The sequence below is a fragment of the Antedon mediterranea genome, chromosome 10, assembly GCF_964355755.1.
Source record: "Antedon mediterranea chromosome 10, ecAntMedi1.1, whole genome shotgun sequence".
Lineage (NCBI taxonomy): Eukaryota > Metazoa > Echinodermata > Crinoidea > Comatulida > Antedonidae > Antedon > Antedon mediterranea.
Genome location: NC_092679.1, coordinates 3,688,485 through 3,714,500, shown reverse-complemented (window position 1 = coordinate 3,714,500; position 26,016 = coordinate 3,688,485). Strand labels below are relative to the sequence as shown.

Genomic DNA, 26,016 nt, shown 5'->3' with positions numbered 1-26,016 from the left:
TTTGGTAGTAGTGTCTAATTACAGGAGATTTCAATTTGCCACGACCTACTACCGCCCCCAGAGAAGGAACACCTCCGCAATATAAAACTATCTCCTGCCCGAAGAATATAAAACCATGGACAGGTCTACTTTATTTAATTTATTTCTATTTAAAGATGAAAAATGAAGATTAATTAAAATAGACTTTTGAAGTTTTACTAAAGTTAATCACTTTCGTAGAAAAAAAAAATGTTTTCACTTTAAAAAAAAAACACCAAAATAAACATTACATTTAACCAAAAATCCATTGGCTGGCAGCCAATTTTACTATTTTTGATTTAAAATACAGTTTTTTTTAAGATGTAGCACCTGTTTTACATATTGTCCTGTTTTTAGAAAATAAAAGGTTAAACTCTTTAAAAACCTGCTAATAATAATAAAACAGCAAAATAACAACAAATTGAAAACCAAATTAATTTGTTTATTTCTACTGTAACATGCATATTGTAAATGATTATAAGAAAACTCAACACAATTTCAAAATTTTAAATGTTTAATTTGTTTTCAGGATTTTCGTATATCATTAGGCCTGTACGTTATTCCTTTATGGGTAGAAATAGCAATTACGTTTGTTTAATTTCGTAATTATTTTATTTACGCCTAATTCATTTTCGTCAAACTACTGTTAGGCCTAATTAAAGATTGTTCATTAAAATGAACACACTATTTCATACAGTTCTATGTTTTATGATTTTTCAAGACCCCGCGTGATAAATTAAGTTGGTTCTTTATTGAGCTTAATGAGAGACTCGCAACTAATCTAATAACGGCGTTGATTTTTGAATTTAATATTGGCTTCAGTTATAGGCTGTGCTCATTAATACTAGTTGTTCAGAGGCCGTCTGTGTTAAAATAATTTGATTATCAAACAAACATCGATATAGTACAATAGTTGGTCAATACGTTCACAAAATATAACCTCACCTGCCTTGATAACTCCACCACGAGGCTTCTTTAGCTAATAGAGTCGAACATGACATTGTGTATCGTAATGAAATTACGCCTGCAAAATAATAGTTGTTAATTTATTGAAAGTAGAGCAAGCGATATAGTGCTATTCGTTGCCATAAAGGCGGCTACCGTATTATAATGCAGTATCCCGAATCACGAATTTAATATCGGTTTACACTAGACCTATATCATTACTGGTAAATTGGTACAATTACCAGTGGTTAAATAAAGGCAGTATGTGCATTTTTATTACTCAACTAGCTCGATGCATTATATACATTATGTAATTACACAATTATTGTGTATGCTACTAGGAAATATAATACCAATTTAATATTTTTGAATTCTTGTATTGCCATCATCAATGGTTATCAACTTTATGAATTAAGGTTTTCTTTCATTTAGTATTAAATTCATAATTTTAATTTGATATAAATTTTGTAAATTATCCGTTAGTATATGAAGATTGTGCACCGGCAGCTCGTAACAACCGCGACATTCTAGACTAAAGCTCTACACTACACTATCTTAAACTTTATTTGAAAAAAAAGCGGTGTGCCCATATCACTACCATATTTAATCATATCACTACCATATTTGGGCACATCACACTTTTTTTTGTCAAACTAGTTTGATAGTGTAGAGAGAGGCTTAAGCCTTGATGTTCACAATTATTATTATGAATACAACAAAATTGAGAAAATAAAATAATAGTTTTTTGCTAATTATCTTTAACATGAAAAAATGTAATAAGTGCGTGTAATTTTTATGTCGTTTCTATATTGGAAATCTATTAGGAAATTGTATTTTTGTATACGGCTTAAAAGCTAGGCCTACTTGTATGACTATAGGATTTTGGATTTGAGCTCCTGTGGTGTAAAATGGCATCAGTCTAATGTATACATTTTAATAACCATGTTAAACATGCAATTATCAGGTCTTTTAAATAATGGAATTAAGGAGGGGTATTATTAATGAAGTGGATTGTAAGGCCCTATCAATATTAGTTTCTTTGTGACGTCATCAATTGTTGTGAATTCGCCTTAGAAGACGAGCAACTAAACCGTTATGTTGTCAGGGATATTTTGCTGTCCTTGTAAATCTCTGCTAATCAATCTTATAACAATGATGTTATTGGCTTTATTAATTGTCTATTGGCCCACTCGGTGATCGTATGAATAGGCCTCCGTGAAGCAGGCCTATTCATACGTCGTCCAATCACATACTTGACAATATGAATAGTGTAAACAAAACATGCTCTAGGTTTAAGCAGCAGCAGTATGAATAGGTCTATATATACCGAACTCTTACATATTCTGATAGTTCCGGAAACTACGTCAAATTCTCAAATTGGTGGTACACTAAACATTTTGGCTACGCAAATGTTTCCGCGGCGTTGTGTTACGTCCTCGGGTATTTGGTGTCGTTAAATCGACAGGCCACTACAGTATTACAAAATATTGAAAATATTATTATTATATAAACATATTTAAAAACCGGCCTTCCTTTTGACTTATTTAAAATGTAAGGTCGATCGTGGAATGAATTTAAACTCATTTTAGTTCCATAACATGTTATTTTAATTGAATCGTCAAGTGCTTTAATTTGTTCTATTATCTGTCTGTCATCTACACTAAAACCATGTAACTTAGCCTTAAGGGCGCGCCATACTGAGCACAAGAATAAGCCGCCACGGCACCCACCGTCACTACGACGCCAAAATTCTACTTGACGTTAAACTAGATTTGTTCATCATAAATAATATGATAGCAAGGGTTGGTACAGAAAATACTTTTTTAATGGGGAGGGAAATCTCGGACCTATCTATTTTAAGTAGCAACAAGACACGGTATTGAGTTTAAAATATATATAATATAAATAGTAACCACCTGTATTAAAATGGAATAATCCCATGCGCCAAATTTACGAGAGGGCGATGTGGCTTATTTTATATTATCTCTTATTCAGCCGCACTGCAGGTTTGACAAATTATATTCTTCTACAAAAATACTAAACATGATAATGATATTACATAATACAATTATGAATTATGCTATAACATTAAATTGACTGTAGGCCTATATAAACGAATAAGCACATAAATTTGCACATGTTCCGTACTAAAGAAACCTGAAAAATATAGAGGGCGCTATTAAAATTGTAATGGATCGAGAGGAGTAAACAAACAAACGAAGCGTCATTTTTTGGGGTGAAAACATTTGATTATATTTCTAGAATTATTTAGTTTATGCTTTGTGCCAACACCTATAAAATTGCTACATACGTAATAAAATATATTGTTAATCATATGTTAAAAATTTAAAATCAGGTAAGCTCGTGTAGGATGATTTATACAATGTATAAATCCTAGGCCTGTCGTTGTCGATCAGATCCAAAAATAAAAGAACTAGGCCTAGGCTAGGCTAGGCTAACCAGCGTAAGGTATAATAGGCCTGTCGGGTAGTGACAATGTGATTGGTAACAAATCAGGCCTAGCCTAGGACCAGGTCCAGACTAAATATCTGGGTGGCTAGGTAGGTTAGCATAGTCGTAGTATCAAAGTATAGAGCACATTACTTTCTTTGAAGTACATTTAGGCATAATAATTAATATCTTAAAAAATAATGATTTTTTATATTTTTGACAGCTGGACCTATAAAAGGCAATCAATATGTCAAGTGATAAAACAATAGACAATTCAGTCAAGCATGACGTGGTACAGGAGAATAATGTTGCACACAACGATTTACAATTACAAAGTGCTGAAGATACTACTAGTACTAGCATGACAGGTGACGATGAGATAACAAACCTAGATGATTCTACTACTCCAACAGATGGTACGTACTGTAACCTAATAATTTTACACTCTATTATACAGTAATCATTTTGAAATACACAATATTGTTATTTAACATTGTTGTGGTTTAAATTTCTAGATTCCGATTCGTCACCCGGTGTTGAGGAAATTACTGTAACCAAAACAGATGTTGATAGATCGGAACTTTTCACGCAAGGTAGAGATCTAGAAAAAGAAGGCAAACCAGAGGAGGCATTAAAGCTGTACCTTCAGAGTTTGACCGGCATCCAAGAGCAGGTCACGTACCCAGAGCTGCCGCAGTGCCTACATCAAGTTTCACAGATTTACTTTGCTAAAAACGAATGTATCCTTTAAAAAGTTTGTGTACCGATAAAGGTTAATTCATCACCAAAACATAAAGCCGTGGCTTAATATGTCCTCCTCACACAATTTATCAAATGTTCTGTATATTGTGTGAAACAATAAACTTGAACATCAGGGCAGTACTGTAGCCACCAGGGCAGTACTGTAGCCACCAGTACAGTTGTTTAGGTTTCAACCCGACAACTTTTTAACAACCCTGTGGTTGGCACAGTGGATTGTTCCATTTTTGTAATCAATTAATCTTGAATTCTTGTGTGGCTACATCAATACCAATTGTGATCATCCTATGCAAATCTGTGGACCGTATTCCTGTTTATTATTTAGTTTTAAAATAGAATAAATACTTTCCTTCAATTAGTTTTTTTAGATGAAAAAGCTGTTCATTTTATTCAAGCGGAGAAGATGTACTATGAAACAGCTCTTATAGATGCTGCGAAATTGCACCTACAGTTTAGTAAGTGTTTTGTGTTTGTGGGTCTTGCATTCATCCTCATGCCGCCAATGTTAAGAGCATGATGAATGAGACTAACAGCGGTGTATTAACGGCTATTAGCGCTCACTGGCTAAACCCAGAAGGGCACTTGAGCTTATGGGGCCCCTGAGCAGTGCCCATGGGAAAAAACATTATAAAAAAAGGCATTATAATATGTCGAAAAAAGGCTAAAAACGCCCGAGACCTCCAGCGTTGGAGGGCCACTTAGAGTTCCTAAACCAGGGGCCTCTATGTTACGCCACTGGAGACTTTAATGAAACATATTCGTGCAGTGCCTGTAAAAAACTTGCTTGCATTTTCATACTGATGAATTATCATTGTTGTTGTTCACAGAGAATGCACAAGACGGGACTACAAGTGATACAGCTGAAACAAGTCAGAAAGCAATGAAAGCAACACAGTTTGAGAAGCTAGCAAGGCTTTGCAAAGCTGAGGGAAAGTATGTATAAATACTAATGAACATAAATCTGGGATAGATACTTGTATCATCATGAATGAACTACACAAGATATAAGTTGAATTTATTTGGGAAATCGTTCTACAAAGCTATAACATTACTACTACTGAAAAATAAATTGTAACAGATATTTTAGGATGGCCCTAATGTCTTAGAACCTTTTCATTATTTTTAATGTAAAATTATTTATATTTTATTATACTCAACAGCCCTTATCTGGCATTGGACTATTGCGGGAAAGTGAGTTACCGATTCATTTGTTATACTGTACTAACTAATACAATTAAAATATAATATAACCAAGAAATTAATGAGATTGATAAAATTTACACCTGTAATCAACAACCAAACTCTGAATATTATATTATTTTGTATTCATTGACATAAATAATTATCAATTTGTTTTGTTTTAAGGCAACAAAAATGTACCGATCACTTTATGGTGAAGAGCATCCCACAACCAAACAGGCTCTAGATTTATTTACAATCATATATGCTGATGTTGGTAAAAAACAGTACGCAGGTACAGTAGTAGTAGTAGTATGACGCATACAGATAACAATTTTAAGAGAAAAGGTGTGCTGATATTGTGCCTAAATTGTGCAATAAAGAATTAATACATGAACTAAAAGGTTAAAGAGTTATTAATATTTAAAGACAAATATATAGTATAGATTTAACTGATTGAAAAGTGTGAATGAAATTTAACTTTAGGGCCTAGTGATATACACTAACCCTATGTAAATCAAATATAGGACACACCTACTGAATAGAAAAAAAACTACAGTTTATAGAAAAAATTTAATACAGCCAAGTATGTAGTTTGTACATGAAGGAAAATGAAGGCATTATACAATATTTAAATCTGTTTTTATTTGTATACAGAGGCAATGGAACGTAGTCAAAATGAGGAGGACTCAAGTGAAACTGTACATACTATCTTACCTAGGCTAAGTGGAGATGGAGATATAATTGCTCCTAAGGCTACTCTAAAGAAAAGGTTTGTTATAATTTATTTATGCTTGGTGACCTCTTCAGTCAAAGACTGGCCTCCCAGTGGGCCAAGATAAGAACTATATCAATCAATCTATAAAAATGATCAGTGGCTGTGAGTTAGTACACCGGCGACCCCTTCAGTCTAAGAATGGTCTCCCAGAGGGTCCAGTTATGATCAGTGGCTGTGAGTGTACTAGTACACCGGAGTAACCTCCTACTCATCTTGAAAGATATACTAGGTTCTTTAAAGTGCCCATGAGCTAGATATGTACACTGGACCTATATGGTTTATAGTCCTTATCCGAGAAGACTTGTTCTTATACCAGAACCATGGAGTGAGTGAGGCTCGAAGCCTTGCTGTTGTTTTGGCTGTGTAATTACGGTTCTACTGTCTTAACCCGCTTTGGTCACTTACTATGTTAGATAATAAAAGAATATCTACTGTCTCTATGCAGACCTCCCAAAGAGTTTCTAAGTAGTTATACTCCACTTTACTAGGCCCATTTTGATTAAATCCCAAAGATGTTTAATAGCGCCTTCTATATTGGATATATTTTGCAACTTTATTGTGCCCTCTATGGGTTGGCGCTGCTTTTATAAAGTCTTCCAATACTTAATTTGTCCAAGGACCTATCTCTATGCACAATCAATAATCGTATAAAGACATAGATCGAAAAATGATTTACCACTGAAAGTTCTGTCTGTGATTTTAGGTCATCTTTCGATAGTAAAGATAAAGCGGATGAACGGAAGAAAAAAGGAATAAGAAAAGTACGGTTTGAGGAGGAATATGAACCTACACCGATCAAGGATGACCACGGTAAAAAGATATTAACTTTAAAATGCACATTTCCCATTAAAAAAACTTTTTTACAAAGAAATTTTTCATAGAAAATTTTGTTTTAAGTTTTGTTGATAAATTTTACTCAATATGATAGACATAGTTCATGTATACAATGCTAGACAACAAACATAATTTAAATATATAGTGTATTATATATACTGTACTAATTCTATAATATATATCAATTTTTAATGAAATTTATAATAAATATCTCTAATAACTTTGTTTATATATATATATATTTCAATCAAAGAGCTGCATAGGCAGGATATAGAAAAAAATCAAGATCAAATAAGTTAAAACTGCCTCAATATAGATTTATTTTTGCGACATGTTTCGGGCATAGCCCATCATCAGGTGAAGAGAATTGTAACAAAGGATAACATATATAAGTCACAAAATTACATAATAAAACAAATCAGCCAATCAAAGATGTTAACAAACAAAAGGCATAGTTATAAAGGCACGCCTCCAAAATCTATGGGGTACAAAGCAGCAACGGTTGCTATATATATTTCATTTCTGTAAACAATGCCACAAAACACAGTTTAAATACGTACTAACTATAATATATATAATTTTTTTTATATTACTAGATGATTTTGTCATGACGTCATTAATGATGGTACTATTTGTCCTGTGCACTGTTTTCATTTTGCTCGTCGGTTCGTACATATACTGCTACAACAAGACAGCAACATCACCGATGTGCGCCGGGTTGAAGAGCGACCTAAGTTATTATTTTATGAAAATACAATATACTTTTAAGCACTATTTTCAGTAATTTATATTGAGTGTACAATAGAACACCTCTATTCATGACACCCCTTTTCAAGGAACACTCCTATTCAAGGGACACCCTAATTCAAGGGACACCCTAATTCAAGGGACACCCTAATTCAAGGAACACCCCTATTCAAAAGACACCCCTATTCAAAAGACACCCCTATTCAAAAGACACCCCTAGTCAAGGGACACCCCTAGTCAAGGGACACCCTTATTCAGAGGACACCCTTATTCAGAGGACACCTTTTATGTGAAACAAGCAATGTTTTAAAATTACGGCCAACCCCTATTCAATTGAAAGAACACCCTATTAAGAGGAAACTTTGTTGTGTCCCAAATATGTCCCCTCAATCTTGTTGAAATACTACATTACCACAAAATATGGACCTATTTAATTGTAAAATATTTATATTTTTAAATAAAATTATTTATCTATTATAATAGACACCACAAATGTTTAAATGAAATATGTCAAACAGTGTTTTTAAGTCACTTTTATAAGTTTGCTGCATTGAGTAGAATCATTTTTATTTTTAGTTTAACTGCAATTCTTAACGAACCTGTTTTATGAATTTTCAAAGCATTTCGGACAAAAGTGTATTATGTTTCAAGTTATGAATGTATAATATGAAGTTTACTATAATTGGGAGCTTCCAATTTGCGACGATATAGGACCTAGAGTACGACAAACGCATGTGTATTGTCCGGACCCTAGAATCCACCAAAGCTGTTTTGAGGAAACGCGTCCTCATGTGTAACCAAGGCAATCTCACAAAAGGATACTGAGCTCTGGAGATCAAAGTGTTTATCTCTGACTGCGACACAGATAATATGTGCATTGTACAGTACTGTTGACATTTGTACATAGTACAGTACTGTTGACATTTGTCGCAGCCAGACATAAGATCAAAGGACTGTTACGAATTCCTATGTTGGCGAGCTCAGTGTCCTGTAACTGCAAATCGAAAGCTCCATCATGCCTTTAAATATGTAACACTGTCGCAGCCAGACTGTTACGAATTCATATGTTGGCAAGCTCAGTGTCCTGTAACTGGAAATCGAAAGCTCCAAAAAAATATGTAACACTGCCACGAAAGCATCTGATCAATATGTATTGTTTATGTGCCTATTTACATCTTTATTACATTAACATACATTAATATTCATTGATATAAATATCTATAAAATGCACATTCATTATTACAGTATTATACTTTTGTTAGGAATATTTAATTTGCTAATAATTTTTGTAGCGCTTAGTTGATAAGTTATGTACAGATATTTATAGCAGATTTATAGCATTAGAAGTAATTGACGTGTTTTTTTAAACTACAATTTTAATTATTATAAGTTACAAATATGTGTGTTACCACCAATTACATAGCCTGTTGTTTTGCTGCCGCGCACCATTCCATAACCAATCGCCCCCCCCCCCCCCGTCTACCCCCTTTTCTCTCACACCACCTTCTCCTTGTTTTTACTGTATTTATATTACTGTATTATACCGATAATACTACCGTTCTTATTTATTAGTTTATTTAGAAAAATGGTAACGAAATATACTCTAAATATACTATACTAGATAGACTAACTGCCTTAACTATAAATGTACTAACTATATTATGTTTACTGCACCTACCAATAGTGATAGGGAAATAGAGAGTGAACATGTAATTTTCATGTCGGCAACGAATACCTATTGTAAAACAAGTACAAACTTACAGGATGCAAAGTACGTGACATTTTATTATGTAGGCCTTCTACTTACTTTGTATAATCCGTAAATGTGATATCCTGTACACTTCTGAGTGATGTATAATCCGTTGTTAATTCGACGCAAGTTTTCTTTTCTTGCATGGAGTTAGGCCTAGAGGTCTACAGATCGGGTTGTCGCGCCAGGTGGGCTATTCAACGTCACTACAGAATTATGTTGACATTTGCATACTGGAACGTCAACCTGTTTCTATACAGTGGATGCCAGTTAGAATGTCTATTGAAACGTATCGTACCAATAGAAACAATACATTTCAACAATTGATTGTAAAACACATATGATCCGGGCATGCCTAATGACACGTCCACATAATTCTTGTTATACTGAAAGTGACATGCCTCGTGTTAACAACATTTGTAGAGTAGTATTACAGTTTTAGTAATCAAAACTAATAGTATAACGTAATTGTTAATGTTAGGGTTAAAAATAGGAAAGTGTTTTCCTTTATGCAACACAAGTTTAAAAAAAAATTAGTTAAAAGTATGCCATTGTAAATAGATTTAGACATTGTCGATTAATTTACTGTTTTACCCATTATATTGCGTAGACCTAATTAATTATGTATGTTTAAACTAATATGTGCAATATTTACTATTGTTGTAGATAAGTCATTTAATCAATGGCACCACTTTAGAGGCACGAAGTTTACACGCGCGTAAAAAGCAGAGGTTGAACGCGCGCGTACAAAACACGTAACCTTACCATCCGTTTTAACACGCGCGTCAAACAAAATTATTCGTGTGGTTCCATGTTTACTTTGATTATCAATACAATCACCTTGATTTACACATGCGCGTTTGAAATTAATTTCATAACTTTGTTTTTTTGTGTGTTTTGTTATGTGTTTTGTTTTTGGCTTACTGTAATAAAAACCTTTTAAGAGTTAAAACATGTTCATATAAATGTCTTGTGTAAACCATTAGATGGTAGTACCATCCTTGTATGCTAGATTAGTATCCCGGCCCAGGGCTGATATTCAACTCACGGCAAGCATAATGTCATCAAGGTCATCGGCAACGAAAATATTTTCCCATATTATTTTTACTTCCTAATTAAAAAAAACACATAATAATGTTATAATAACATTAGCTGTTTAATTTACGTGGATGTCTTTTTTAGTTAAATTGGTTTTGATTGAAAACCACGGAATATCATAAAACATTAAGCGTTAGGTATTTAAATATGAAATTATTTATAAATAAATTAGAGAACAACAGTGTATTGTTAAGCTGACCATTATGTGATTGTAATGAATTATACTGGTACCTATATCACGTTTGTTCTCAAAACAAGAATATAAATCGCATATTAAACGGAAATAGGGGTTTAACTTCAAAACTATAAACGTCAAAAAGATGGCGCCTACTGAAGAGATGGACGCAGATCAAAGCTACGCAGATTGTACGAAAGTGAAATGGAAGATACTGGCTCTGGTTGTATTCTTCTGGCTATATCTAGCGCTTGGAGCCATAGTATTCCCGTTGTTAGAATATGAAAATGAACAAAATTCTGTCGAGGAATTCGAATTACTCATCGAAATATTCTTGAACAAGCATCCTTGCTTGGACTTAGCAGAAGTCTTGCAGATTCATTCAGACGTCAGTGATGCTTATAACCAAGGCGGAAAGGGAATCATTTCTGTGATTTACAACGAAACGATTGAGTCAGTTTGGGATTTTCCAAACGCTCTATCGTTTGTTAGTACCATTCCAACAACAATAGGTATGTACTACTCAGTAGCTTCATGTTTAAAATTGCAACGAACAAATGCATTGTCAACGACCTTCTCCCTTTTCTGAACATCTTGCTTAAGCTAAAGGTTACTCAAAGTTTCTCTCTTCTAATTTATTAGAAAACATAAACTTTTTTAACAACATAGTAAATCCACCTTCTTTTCGACAGAAGTGAAGAAGCAGAAGAAGTGCCGTGAAATAATTCCTATTAGGCCTATTATATTTCACAAAAAGAACCTTTATTAAAAAAAAAAAAAGGGGGGGGGGGGTGTTTCCACAATACTAGCTCTGTACTACTGTTTCATTGCTGACGAAACGTTGTTGCAAATGATTAAATTTCATAATAAACCAAGAGGTATCATTCAAGTAAAATCTAGAAAAGAATGACGTGGTTGATTATAATACATGTATTCAACTATTCTGATCTACCACTAAGCCTAATAATATTTTATTTTCTGCAGGATATGGTCATAATACTCCAAAGACCATTACTGGTAGAGTAAGCTGCGTCATATTCGGGATAGTTGGAATTCCATTATTAACGGCCATTACTGTGAAATGCAGTGCAGCTTTCACCAACACCGTCAAAAGACTCTACAGATTCCGGAAATCAAAATGGAAAAAGAAGATTAACCTAGCAGAACTTCCTGCAGTGATGAAATATATCTTCGTATTTTGGATGTTTCTAATAGTGCTGTTAGGTATTATATTCCTACCTGCTATTTACTTCAAAATCACCAACGATTGGACTTTCTTGGAATCAGTATACGCAGTTTTTATTACAGCTACAACAATTGGTTTTGGAGATTTCCCGCTTCTGGGTAGTTGTGTAAACAACGATTTAGCCTGCCATTCTTTGATGACGTTAATCAATATTTCGTTTTCAATCATCACTTTGGGTGTTATCGATGCGGTGTACATGTACACGATTGGAAATCAAGTGGAGACAGGCCTGAAGCAACACGATCAAACCAGGTTTATCCTCAAGAAACTATCGCATAAAAAACAAGCAGCAAGACGCAACAGTCGTTTGTTAGAAGTGCGAGAGCAATATATCAAGAAAGAAGAAAATGAAGATAGTGTGGACACTAACGTTGAATGATAAATAGAATATTAAAAATTATGTAAAAATTTGCACTGTTTTATCATTTTATTGGAGTTGGATAGCCGAGTGGTTAGAACACTTGACTGTCATACAAAGACCCGGGTTCAATTCCAGTACACTCAGCAGTATAAATGAGTATCTAGTTGAAAATACTAGGGAGAAAAAAGGCGGCGTGGAAAGGAACTGGCCACCCTACCACATAATGCCGAGGCTTAGTGCAATGAGCTCCTAACAGCTCATTCCCCTACGTTCAGAGAACACGGGACTAACCTCACCTATCATTTATACTGGAAGGATTGTAGTGTTATTCGTGTCTGGTTATCATTCCTGGTCTCGTGTTAGAAGACGTAGGCTAAAAATAGAACAAAGAGCATATTGCCACTTCCCGATAGGATCTGTACAAAACAGAAAAGGGACCACGGCGGATGTGAGCTTCCAAAACTAAACAGGCCATTATTTCCACTTCTTCCCTGGGATCTTTATACAAACAAAACAAACACAGAAAAGAACACATTGCTACTTCCCGATGGGGTCTAAAATTGTGTCGCCAACAAATTTACGGCTTAAAAGTGTATTACGATAGATTAAGTGTACCGTATGTATGTAAATTGTCAATGATAATTATTATCACGAAAGTGATGTACAGTACTATAAATACAAAAACTACAGCATATTCTACGTTTTTTTGTTTTATTATAAAAATACTGTATATACAATTTATCAACGACATTTCTTACAGGTCTGTCTTATATATTAAATAAACTTTCAGTATTTCTTTCAACAGGCGAATGGACAGTCGCTATTGCTATCGTTTGAATTGTAGACCTACTTTTCGCTTTTTTTTTCCGAGTTTTTTTTCTATTTGAATGCGGACCTGCAACAAATCCGAAAAGTAGCGTAAACGCGGCAATAAGCAAAGTACACCACGATATCATAGCCACACACAACAACAATCTATAGCTAAAATCCCAAGATGGATCCGCTTCGGGAACAAAATCACCAAATCCGATAGTTGACATAGTGACAAATGTAAAATAAAACATCTCAAACGTTCCAAATTTGTATAAACTTGCGAAGCCCATTGATGGTGGGACTATACCGATCAAAATAATTACAGAAGCGATGAGACAGTTACAAAAGATAATCATGCTTTTGTTTTCAAGTTTAAATTTACCGACAAGACGAAAAGCACACTTCCGATGTAGAGTGGTAATACCGTAGCCTGCAAAACTACCAACAGCGATGACGATTGGAATTCCCAAGATAGAGTAAAAAATGCAAAATAATCGACCTCCTGACGTCTGAGGGACAATGTTTCCATAGCCTAAAAATGGAAGAACGGGTTAAATAAATTATGGAACGAGAATTTCCGTATACATTGATGATGACGTAAAAATAATTTCAATACATTTTGTCATTTCTTTTGTTACGAAATAAATCTTTTAAAAAAGATTAATAATTATAATACGACGTTCAGGCCTGTAGTTCATGTTTGAAATACTTGGCAGTAAAAGTAATTTCAATTAAAAAAACAAATATGGTTACACGACCGTGATATAAAAACTAAAACATTTAATTTAATATTTAAACAAGTAGAGTAGAAATAATTCAGTCATAATGTCAGTAAAGTCATAATGCAACATACTTTGAAACTTACCTATTGTTGATATAGCAGAGAAACTGAAGAATAACGCATCGGGTACTTCCCAACTAGAGAAAAAGGTGTTGTTGTCCGATGATATATCGATAGTGGTATACAGCCCTTGGTTAGCGCGACCGAATATCGCAGATAACTCGCGTAGAGAGTTTGGGTTAATACATCTATTGGACGCATATAATTCATCAACGTACACTTTAAAATCTTCAATCACTTCGATTTCGTACGGTTTTTCCAGCAAAGAAAAGACCAGTGTGCCGGACAGTAGATACAAAAGTAAAAGAAAGGCAAGAAGAAGCAATTGACCGATACAGGACTTCATTTTTTCAAACGACGAATCAATGGCTTTATTGTATTGAAACAACAAAGCACTTGAATCGCTTGTAAACATCCATGGTACATAATAGTCCTTCAACCCGCAGATTTCAGTAAGTCATATCAAACGCAAATGTCTATCAATAAATTGTTTCAAATTATACACTGTAATTACGTTAGTACTTTTAATAATAATTCCACGAATATATTAAAATGTGATCCACACTGTAAAACTATCGTAAGGTCAGTTGTAGGCTTATTATATATACAAATATAAATTGTTGGAAACCAGACGATTTTATGGACTAATATTAGTCAGTATTAAAGATAATGTATCTGGAAAAATGGCGATTATTCTTCATGCAATGTCTCGTTATGAGATTGCAAATGCTTTATAATTAAATAATACATCTTTAAAAAAGTACATCAACCTGTACAAAACATGCATATATTAGTATAAACATAGAGATATTATATAATATCTCTATGGTATAAATTATTATACAGTATAAACAATAACATTTATTCAATATTAACAGTTTACATTGTTTATGTCAAGACACACAGAAGCCAAAGTGGCTTGTCTTTGCAGTCCCTAAGCATAAAACATAAACGGACGCATTACACTGAAAAAATGATATTTTGATAGACAGAAAAAGAAAAAAATACACGATGACACTAAAAAAAGAACAACAAAAACTGAAAATAACTGGATCGACTGTCCTTTGTTGAAACTGGGTAGAAACAAAAGGCCGTATAGATGAGTAGATTAAACAACCTGAGTTAAGAAAGGAAAGTCGGGAAACGTCGGGAAAATTCGATAAAAACTCGAAAAACGAGTCATGGTGAGATTTTACAATTAAGTAGCCTACTATAACGTCACGTTTATTTTGTTTTCTAAATATAATTTAATAATAACTGTCATCGTTACAATAGAAAAAATTACCATTATAATGAACGTTCTGTTGATATTGGCGTTTGTCCACCTACTTATTATTATAATTTAACCATAAGGCTATAAGTGTACTATATATAGTACCTGATGATGACCTATGGTCGAAAGTACTCGTACAATAAATATTTTATTTTGACGCAGAAACAAGAAATGTGTCTGTTTTATATTTATACATGATCCTGTCTATGCAGCGCCTATGCAGCACCTATAGTGTACTATATTATATATAATGTATTAAGTTTACTGTACTGTATTATTAAGTGTATTATATTTGATACTGCAAACCTCGTCCATTTAGCATTTGTTTATAACCAATATTTCCAAATAAATTTACATATAATTCATTATTTATTATCATTATTATTCTATATTCATTTATTATTCTATATTCATTATTATGTATATTATTTTACTATTCGTTCATATTTCGGTTGATCTATTTACAGCACTATTTTAAATAGTAAAAGTTAACCACAACGAATAACCAACAAGTTAGTAATAACCGACAAGTTAGTAATAACCGACAAGTTAGTAATACCGACAAGTTAGTAATAACCAACAAGATAGTAATAACCGACAAGTTAGTAATAACCGACAAGTTAGTAATAACCGACAAGTTAGTAATAACCGACAAGTTAGTAATAACCGACAAGTTAGTAATAACCGACAAGTTAGTAATAACCGACAAGTTAGTAATAACCGACAAGTTAGTAATAACCGACAAGTTAGTAATAACCGACAAGTTAGTAATAACCGACAAGTTAGTAATAACCGACAAGTTAGTAATAACCGACAAGTTAGAAATAACCGACAAGTTAGTAATAACCAACAAGTTAGTAATAACCAACAAGTTAGTTATAACCAACAAGTTAGTTATAACCAACAAGTTAGTTATAACCAACAAGTTAGTAATAACCAACAAGTTAGTAATAACCACCAAGTTAGTAATAACCACCAAGTTAGTAATAACCAACAAGTTAGTAATAACCAACAAGTTAGTAGGCCTAATAACCGACAAGTTAGTAAAATCGATAAGATAGTAATAACCAACAAGTTAGTAATAACCGACAAGTTAGTAAAATCGATAAGATAGTAATAACCGACAAGTTAGTAATAACCGACAAGTTAGTAATAACCGACAAGTTAGAAATAACCGACAAGTTAGTAATAACCAACAAGTTAGTAATAACCAACAAGTTAGTAATAACCAACAAGTTAGTTATAACCAACAAGTTAGTTATAACCAACAAGTTAGTAATAACCAACAAGTTAGTAATAACCACCAAGTTAGTAATAACCACCAAGTTAGTAATAACCAACAAGTTAGTAATAACCAACAAGTTAGTAGGCCTAATAACCGACAAGTTAGTAATATCGATAAGATAGTAATAACCAACAAGTTAGTAATAACCGACAAGTTAGTAAAATCGATAAGATAGTAATAACTATTATATAATTAATATTCACAATTATTATTCACAATATACAAATTAGCACACAAAGTAGTATACAGTATAAAATGTTTCACATTCCAACAAAAAGCAGTCTACACTCAAATTTCTCTGTATTAGGATATGTTCTCCAACTTTGATTTCTCAGTTTACTGCATCAGGTACAAAATTGGCATTGGGATACGTAGAAGTCTGAAACCAATAGAGTGAACATGAATGAAAGTGATTACATTATTAATAAAAGACAATTGATTGCTTGTATATCTGATAGTGTTATTTGTTAGTTTCCTGAAAAATTTGCCGGAGACTGGTGCTGCGGTGAATCCTCTTTACATGGAAATCAAAGAATGAATGCGTATTCATGTTTCCATCTTCCAAATCCCTCTCTACGCATGCGTATAAGCGACTCCTGCGGAACAATTTCGTAGTGAAAAATCAGCCTTGAAGGAACACAAGTAAAAGGAAACTATAGACTTACCTTTTTAGATGTAGTAGGCAACTTACACTCTTTTCTTCTTTTGTTTCTAATCTAAATATATCAATAGTATACGGTAATGATTATACATGTTTTGCCGGTTAGAACATGCGCAGTAATGGGTGGGTTTGTGTAGAGATCATCAGTTTCAACATGTTTTATATCGTGTGAAGTTTTGATGTATATCACGAAATAAAATCTTAAGAAAAAGTAAAATACTAATTATGATAACCCGAGACAGAACCACTATTTTGAGAGAAAAAAAAACTTACAATTAAAAATATGATAACAGCAGCAATGAGACCAACGGCCCCGGCAGTAACCCCAATAATAAGTTCCAAATTCGTATTGTTTTTCTTGATTGCTTCAGGTTCTGATATTACGGTCACGGTGTCAGGAATAACCATAATATCTTGTCCGTCAAATGTGAAAATATATTCGTTATCAAGCTAAAAGGTATCAAAATAATCAATAGTGAAATAAATAGATACGGTATTGATTACAGCTAATTTGCATAAAAAGTCAAACCAACCAATAAGGTATTACCTGTAATATAAACATTTGCATAAACAAGTTCAATCAACCAATAAAAACCAACCTGTTTCACGATGTCAGCAGCAACCTGTGTCACGTCTGTTTCCGCTAGTTCGTCACTGCTAACAAGTTTGAATTCAACGACTATACTACCGGGCGATAGCTACAAGATAACATATATATGAGACATCGGCATTAGCTTAAATTGAATCATGATAGCTAAAACTTTGTTTCAACTAATACGATCGAAGTACGAAGTTAAGGTACCTACCCGAAAATCTCTTAATGATGTTACTGGAAGAGATAGTTGCTTAGCCAAGTCCAGCCGTAAGCTCCTGAAAAATATAATTTAATGGTTATTTCATTTAATTAATGTCTCCGTATTTTTAATTGTATTTATTTCTTTCTATTTGATTTTTTATATTTAAGGTTTACTTACTGTTTGAATGTTTCGATATCATCTTCAATATTTGCAAAATTGTAATCAAGGTGAAATGTCAACTCAACTATTGTTCTAAAACGAATAAAAAATGATTACATTTTAATCGATTAATACGTTACATCTTAGTCTTAATTGAATTTTTGAATTCATACACACACAAATTTTGGACTAGCAGATGAGAAACCTGTTTATGATGACGACGTGGAATTGCTGTATAATTGTTAACCTTTTATTTTGTAATCTTTCCTTCTATTTGTTTGTTCTATATATTTTTAGTTTAGGCCTAAATTTGAATAGTTAATAGCTTAAAAATCATATACTTACATATCTAGTTTGATCAGCCGAAAATGAAATTTAAAAAAAACAAAGCATGTTATAAATATATATATATATATATAAACATATACTATAAAATCACAGAAAAACATAACACATTTAATACGGTATTAAATGCAGTTAACATGTGAACTGGAATGCGACTATATTACGACCACCATTTAAATTCAGGCTTCTTATTGTCAGTACTTGCTGTACCACTTTTATACAAGCCATGTTGCAGTTAAAATTTAAAAATATAATAAATGTATATTACCATTACAAGCTATTTCTGTACAACCCCAATCCCCTTCTTCGGTACAAAAACTATAGAAATAAATGTTTATGTACTCTAAGTAGGCTTAAAAACTTCTAAAACTTTACTGAATATACGGTATGTTAACCAGAAACCTTCTAAATATTGCCGTCATTCTGTTTCATCGATAGACGATTGTACCAAAAAGGTTATATTACTATTAGCATAATTCAAAATATAATAATATAATATTAACATAATTTACCAGGTGTTACAACCGTCTTCAGAATCTCGTTGATCACCTGCATAATATGTCTGACCTCGATCTATACACGTTGAACCTAGAAAACGACAGAATAGTGTCAGATGTTTATGGTTGAGCGACTCTTCCATGTTTCCATACACAATATGATAATATCTCAAATGGTTAGCCTAATATATTACTCACCACAACGTTTTTCTGTGCACTTCCATGCACCTTCTTTCCCACAAATACTAGAAAAAAACATTGCAGATAGTCGGTTTCATGATTTTAATTTAAAACATTAGCAGCGTTCAAAAGTTTATGAGCAAAAACTGCAATCATACACACAGCATGGTTGCCACTCTATCGAAAAGTAAATACGTACCATTTATTACATTCGTCATCAGAATCCAAAGTTTCTCCAATTGTATATGTGTGTCCATTTCGTTCACAGAAATCTTCTTCACAGAACTCTCCACGTTTAAAGGCTGGACATTCACAGAAGTAGCCAGCAGATATAGAGTGGCATTTGGAACCGTATCTGCACTTATTCTCTTTACAATAATCTAAGGAAGAGTATTATATACAGTACATTAACTTCATTTCATGTTTCGAAAAATGCAAATGTTAAGATCTAGCAAACTTTACCAAACTTTTGCAAACTTCGAGATTACCAGTTTGGAGAAGTTTGTAAATAATTCCTGTCTACACTATTCTAGTTGGTCAAGCTAAAGTGAACGACCTAACTTCTGAAACTTTTTGCAGTTTGTTGAAGTTTATCAACTGGCCTAAACTACAACAGTTTGCGGTTATCTAGTAGTAGTTTAGTTTTTAGTTTTTCCACCTCAAGAAAGAGTTTGCAAACAAAAATGTTGAAGAATTATGCTATTGTAGACTAAGCTAGGTTACCTGTACAGTCCGCAACTTCACCCGAACTCAATAGAAACTCTGCAGAACAAGATCCGCACTGAATAACTTGGCAGACGGCATCAGGATGCGCAGAACACGTGGCCGTCGCACACGGGTCTGATGCACACCGGTACACGGGCTCATTATTAGGGCACGCATTGCATTCTACACGATCACCAGAAGCCGGATCGACAAACTCATAATTGCATTTTCCACAGTAGGTTGCTTTACAGACTGCTTCTGTGTAACCAGGACATACGATACCCTGACAAGGGTCGTGTAAACATGGAACATAAGGAAGACCTGGCGAACATTGTTGCATCGTGTCCGGACACTCTCCTATTTTTGTTCCGTCGGAATCGTAAAGTTCTGCTATGCAACTTGTACACGTGTCCACACGGCATTCTGCTCCTCTGGGAATCGACGTACAAGCATTGCACGGGTCAATCGGACATGGCAGTGGGTTTGAGCACAAATTACACATTGCAAGCTCATTGTTGCCTATCACAAACACTGGTTTACATTTCGTATCGCATTTGTTGTCGTAGCAATACGCAGACGGATTGTTTATAGAACAAGTGGTGACGTCACACGAATTGATTACACATCTAACAGATACGCCGGCCAAGCACTCTGGGTAACAATCCACTAAACTTCCATCCTCATCATAGAATTCTGCATTACATCCTCCGCAGTAGTTTGACTTGCATCTAGCGTTGGGGTAAGCTTGACAGGTGGTCACGTGACAGGGATCGAACAAACAAGAAACGGGTTGATCTTCATCTGGACACGTTTCATTTACTATAAATATAAATTATCAGTTTTTAAATATCCACCATCTTAATAGACCCGAGATATACATAAATTATTAAGCTTTTAATTTGAAATAAGAGTGTGACATCTGCCTTACTTGATATTTCACAGAATCGTCCAGTGAAGTCTTCTGTACACGAACAATCTGGTAATCCTTTAAATGCAGAGCAACGGCCGCCGTTGAGACAAGGAGAGAAGAAACATGGATCTACGGAATAAAAAGTTCAGTAATGCACTACGTTACAAAGATCTTCAAGGAAGAAGGTCTTTTTCGAATATTCGGATTCATTCAACATTTGATATAGGCCCTACCTATAATGGTGTTTTCGCACTGAAATCCAGATGTTCCGGCGGGGCAACTGCATTCATATCCGTTTTCTATTGGTCGGCACCGGCCACCATTTTCACAAGGTTGACCAATGCAAGGTTCTGTATAAACGAAATAGCGTACTTTATCAACACAATCATATTTTAATAACGTGTTATTTTTGCAGATTTGTTACTACTAAATATTTACCGTATTCTTCACAGAATTCGCCACTAAAGTAACTTGGGCATTCGCACTTCCAATCATCTGTTGCGTCTATTATACAAGAGCCTTTGTTCAGACAACCAACTATTGAACAATTCTTTTGATCTTTTAAAATGAAGAATAAAACAATTCATTACAATCATGAAATAATTTTAATGAATAATTAAATGATATAGATAGATAACTTACTTTGTTCACACGAAGGGCCAGTGAATCCTTCTACGCATGCGCACGTCGTTACACCTGATACTTCAGTAAGATAGCACGTGCCGCCATTTTGACATCTATTAAAGCCACAAAGTTCATCTTGAAAATATATAAAAAGATAATAACATTGCCTTGAAGTCATGCTTTTGTTAATTAAACAGAAAAAGTACATCCGAATGCCAAAAGATCTGACTACACTATCAAACTAGTTTAACAAAAACAATTGTGATGTGCACAAATAATGGTAGTGAATTGCCCAAATATGGTAGTGATATGACATCATCATGTCCATATATGAGCGCATGACATTTTTAGCCACATAAACTTTGATAGTGTAGACAGAGCTTTCCTTACGTTTACAAAACTCTCAATAGCTCACCTTGTTCTTCGCAGAAATTCCCGCGGAATCCAACAGGACATTGGCAGAACCATAGATCTGGATAACTAAGTGATCCAGAGTCATCTGGTTTGATGCATTCTCCACCATTTAGACATTCCGTGATGGAACAATCCAAGTCTATCGGAACTTCTGCTTAAAACGAAAAACATATAATAGACTACCGAGTTCCAGCTACTCCGATATACGCAAACTTTAAGTTTCATTTTATTTTATTTATTTGTTTATAATTTTTTTTTAGAAATGAAAAAAGAGATGTCCGTACACAGTGGGCTAGGCCTACAAAATGTCCAAACATCACTTGCTTTCAATGAAGCTGATTCACACAGGGCAGTTATTTGATTCAGATACCTTAGAATTTGATTGAGATTTATCAGATGGAAACTGAACTTACCGCCAACTTCACAGTTGATCCCGGTGAATCCATCTTGACATTTACACGAGTAAAAAAGGTTAAAAGTATTAATACACGATCCACCATTTTGACAAGGTTCACTAAGACAGATATTTTCTGTTTATAAAAAAAGATTTGTTCCTTATTTTCGAAATATACACAAAAAATGAAATGGAAGAAGAACATCGGTATGTAATATAATAAGCATTGTAATATAAAATGAATCTTTTATTACGAACGTTGGTCACAAAATGGTCCGGTAAAGCCATCTACACACGAGCAGGTAGTCCATGTTTCGCTAATCTTATAGCACGTTCCACCATTTTGACATTTGTTGACGTCACAAAGATTACCTTTAAAATACAAAATCATGTGTAATTAATTGTGTTACACCGACATTTAAAATGAATTGTGTATAGCTATTTACAGTACTTTGATGAGACATAATTTCGATTTCTACACTAGGAAAACTTTACCAAAATGTTTGCAAACTAAAAAGGTTGTCAAGAAATGTTTAAAAAAGTTTGCTTAGTTTATATTTAGTTTAAAAGTTTAGAAAACAGGTTTACAGAGAAGTCTACACTGTGGTTTCCAAACTCTAACTGAATTTGGTAAAGTTTGTAAGAGTAGACTATGTTTGTGATAATATAACCAATCAGAAATGTGTATTGAAAAACGTCTAATTGGGATAATGTAGAGACGTTATGGGCAACCAATCAAAAATGTGTATTGGAAAACGTCTAATTGGGATAATGTAGAGACGTTATGGGCAACCAATCAGAAATGTGTATTGGAAAACGTCTAATTGGGATAATGTAGAGACGTTATGGGCAACCAATCAGAAATGTGTATTGGAAAACGTCTAATTGGGATAATGTAGAGACGTTATGGGCAACCAATCAAAAATGTGTATTGGAAAACGTCTTCGGTAGTACCTCGTTCTTCGCATAATTCGCCAGTGAATTCGGGTGTGCATTGACAATACAACGGTGAATTGAAAGTTGCTTCTATACATTCACCACCATTTTGACAAACAACATCTGAACAACTAGCTGGTCCTTCTAAAAGAAGAAGAAGAAGTTAATACATCTGATGCTAATAACAATAGTTTATTTTTGCTTAGGCCTATATATGCAAAGTCATAGACAACATATCTGTCTAAAAATAATCAATTAATACGTACCATCAATTTCACAATTAACACCACTAAAACCATCTTGACAACCGCATGAGTAAAAAATGTTAAACACTGGAGTGCAAGTCCCTCCATTTTGACAGGGTTCACTAAGGCAAATATCCACTGTTTTATAATAATATAAATTTGAATAATATAAATAAAGATAATAAAAAGTGAAGAAAAGTTTAATTCTTTTAATTTATATTTGTATATTTCTAATTCAAATCTGTGCATGGTCTTTAGCCATCTTTGCTGTCATTGTAATATGCGATTATATCTGATGTGAATTAAATTGGAAACAAAATTGGATAGCAATACTCACATTGATCACAAGAAGAACCACTATAGCCCCCTGTGCATGCGCAGGTTGTCACTGAAGTTTGACCATTCACCAAATAACACGTACCCCCATTTTGGCACCTGTTTACGTCACAAAGCTCAGCTTCAAAATAATAAGAAATGGATGAAGACAAAGGCCATAACCAGAAACACATGGATAATCTGCAATTTTATATTCTTAGGAAGATGAATTTATAGCAGTCATTATAATTACCTTGAATTTCACATAGATTTCCACTGGTTCCAGTAGAGCAGCGGCAGTACCATGAGGAACCGGGATCACCGACACTGTCTACTTCAATACATTCACCGCCATTTTGGCAAACAACAGTCGAACAATCAGAATTTTCTGAAAGAAAGTCATATTTTCATTATCATGCCCAATCACAATATTAAACTTATTATCATCATAATCGTTATAATCATCACTAAAAACACTTGATTGTTTCCACTTTCACAACTTTTACCGATTTCTTCCTCGCAGAATTCTCCGACATAAGATGGAGAGCATTGGCACTGCCATCCCTTGGCTGAGTCAACTTCTATGCATGTACCGTTATTCTCACAAATCACAGTCGAACAATTTTTATGAGCTAAAAAAAACATTTTTAATCAAGAGAATTATGAATTATTTCATAATAGAGTAATATAGACAATGGAATGGAAGTAGATATAACAGAAATTTTGCAAATGTATAACCATTTCTGTACTATGTATAAATATAAGAAAAATTACCGCTCCAACGGTTTGATATGAAGTTAATAAAATAATTGTATTGTCTGTTCGCCATTTCTCAATCTAAAAGCAAGAACTTACTGTTCATCTCACAATATTCTCCCATGAAATCATCTTGGCATTTGCATTCGTAATATGCATTTAAAATAGATATGCACGTTCCACCATTAAAACACGGTTGACTACGGCAGATATTTTCTGTTATTTAAATAAAAAACAATAATAAAAAGTTCTTTCCTTCATTTAAAATATCGATGTTTAATATCCTCGAGTAAACTTTTGAGTTGGTCGTCAGTTTGTCAATTTCAACAGAACAAAAATGTAATAAACTTACGTTGTTCACATGAAGGCCCTGTAAACCCATCTACGCATGCGCATGTCGTTATCGTGTCGAATACTTTATAACATGTTCCTCCATTTTGACATCTGTTCATGTTACAAAGTTCATCTTGAAAAAACAGTAATAATGATAAAATATATATTAAAAAAGTAATTACTGCTGATCTGCCGCACTATTTCTTTAAGATTAGTTTTCAATGATATGCAATAATTTACTAGCTATTTTACCTTGTATTTCACATATTTCTCCGCCAAATCCAGTGGGACATCGGCATGTCCATTGAGGCTCACTGCTGCTATAGTCGTAATCCGGTTCTACACAAACACCGCCATTTAAACAGATTGCCTCAGAACAGTTTGATGCTGTCGAAAATATGAATATTTCTATTACATCTATTACCTAGGTAGAGGCACGTGTGTACCGTCAATAAACCTTCTTCCATACTGTTTATTTATATCACATATGACACCACTTTATTCATAGTCTTCAATAATTACAAATTAAAGGGTTACACAAAAAAAGTTTGCTTACGTGGATCTTCACAGTTCGTTCCAGAGTACCCGCCAACGCAGGTACAATTGTAAACATACTCGTCAGCAACTTCAGAGCAAATCCCGCTATTTAAACAAGGATCATCGATACACAGGGAAGCTGTGATGTAAATTAGTATACATAATCATTTATGTATCATGTATCATACGGTATATAGAAATCTTGTTAAGACTGAAATACATGATTTAATTACCTGTCGTCATTAAGATAGTTGGATAAATTCACTGAATTCATCTCCTCTTACTTTCGACAGTCGTTAATGTCTTATTCAATCGTAAAGTCTAGTCTAGAAAACCTTACCGAATGTTTGTTTACAAAATCTAAGTTTTTTCCGAACTAAAGTTTGCTATTGTAGACTTTTCTGCAATCTGAGGAAGTTTGTATGTAAATTTTTGTTTAAGTGTGAACATTTGAATAACTATTCACTCTCCGATAGAACTTAATCTGAAGCACGAGTAAGAAAGTGGCGGTTGTCTTAGTTAATGTCAGTTACTACTTACGGCATTTAGGACAACATGCACCGTTCGACTGTATTGGGTCTGAGCAAGGCAGCTGTGGACAGATTGGTGCTCGACACAGAACGGATCCATTTAAACACTGACATCTTTGACAGCC

The 26,016-nt window shown here is 33.8% G+C and overlaps 4 protein-coding genes across 5 annotated transcripts; 1 reads left to right on the top strand and 3 right to left on the bottom strand.

Annotated features, from left to right (window-relative positions):
- The first annotated feature begins 3,178 nt into the window (after positions 1-3,178).
- LOC140060843 (uncharacterized) lies at positions 3,179-8,991 on the top strand. Of its 2 annotated transcripts, none has more exons than XM_072107201.1 (10): positions 3,179-3,199; positions 3,638-3,830; positions 3,930-4,154; positions 4,542-4,628; positions 5,001-5,106; positions 5,334-5,364; positions 5,539-5,647; positions 6,010-6,124; positions 6,834-6,940; positions 7,561-8,991. In XM_072107201.1, the coding sequence occupies exons 2-10, from the start codon at positions 3,662-3,664 to the stop codon at positions 7,746-7,748; spliced, it is 1,137 nt and encodes a 378-aa protein (XP_071963302.1). In that variant the 5' UTR covers positions 3,179-3,199; positions 3,638-3,661; the 3' UTR covers positions 7,749-8,991. The 2 variants fall into 2 exon arrangements, with proteins under 2 accessions (XP_071963302.1, XP_071963301.1); XM_072107200.1 differs by lacking the exon at positions 3,179-3,199 and adding an exon at positions 3,237-3,319.
- Positions 8,992-13,108: 4,117 nt separating this feature from the next.
- On the bottom strand, positions 13,109-14,394 carry LOC140060918 (potassium channel, subfamily K, member 16-like). The gene is made up of 2 exons (XM_072107288.1): positions 14,020-14,394; positions 13,109-13,686 (listed from the first exon to the last, which is right to left on the bottom strand). The coding sequence occupies exons 1-2, from the start codon at positions 14,339-14,341 to the stop codon at positions 13,109-13,111; spliced, it is 900 nt and encodes a 299-aa protein (XP_071963389.1). The 5' UTR covers positions 14,342-14,394.
- Positions 14,395-16,768: 2,374 nt separating this feature from the next.
- Positions 16,769-21,001, bottom strand: LOC140060917 (uncharacterized). Its single transcript, XM_072107287.1, has 12 exons — positions 20,826-21,001; positions 19,916-20,716; positions 19,392-19,572; positions 19,211-19,257; positions 19,028-19,103; positions 18,680-18,727; positions 18,189-18,263; positions 18,021-18,084; positions 17,814-17,912; positions 17,488-17,664; positions 17,219-17,269; positions 16,769-16,932 (listed from the first exon to the last, which is right to left on the bottom strand). Exons 2-12 carry the CDS (start codon positions 20,397-20,399, stop codon positions 16,885-16,887), a joined length of 1,350 nt encoding a protein of 449 aa, XP_071963388.1. The 5' UTR covers positions 20,400-20,716; positions 20,826-21,001; the 3' UTR covers positions 16,769-16,884.
- LOC140060916 (protein lin-12-like) lies at positions 20,740-24,164 on the bottom strand. Its single transcript, XM_072107286.1, has 9 exons — positions 23,758-24,164; positions 23,442-23,558; positions 23,194-23,319; positions 22,498-22,611; positions 22,259-22,375; positions 21,847-21,999; positions 21,450-21,566; positions 21,246-21,365; positions 20,740-20,936 (listed from the first exon to the last, which is right to left on the bottom strand). Exons 1-9 carry the CDS (start codon positions 23,927-23,929, stop codon positions 20,740-20,742), a joined length of 1,233 nt encoding a protein of 410 aa, XP_071963387.1. The 5' UTR covers positions 23,930-24,164.
- Between the last annotated feature and the right edge of the window lie 1,852 nt (positions 24,165-26,016).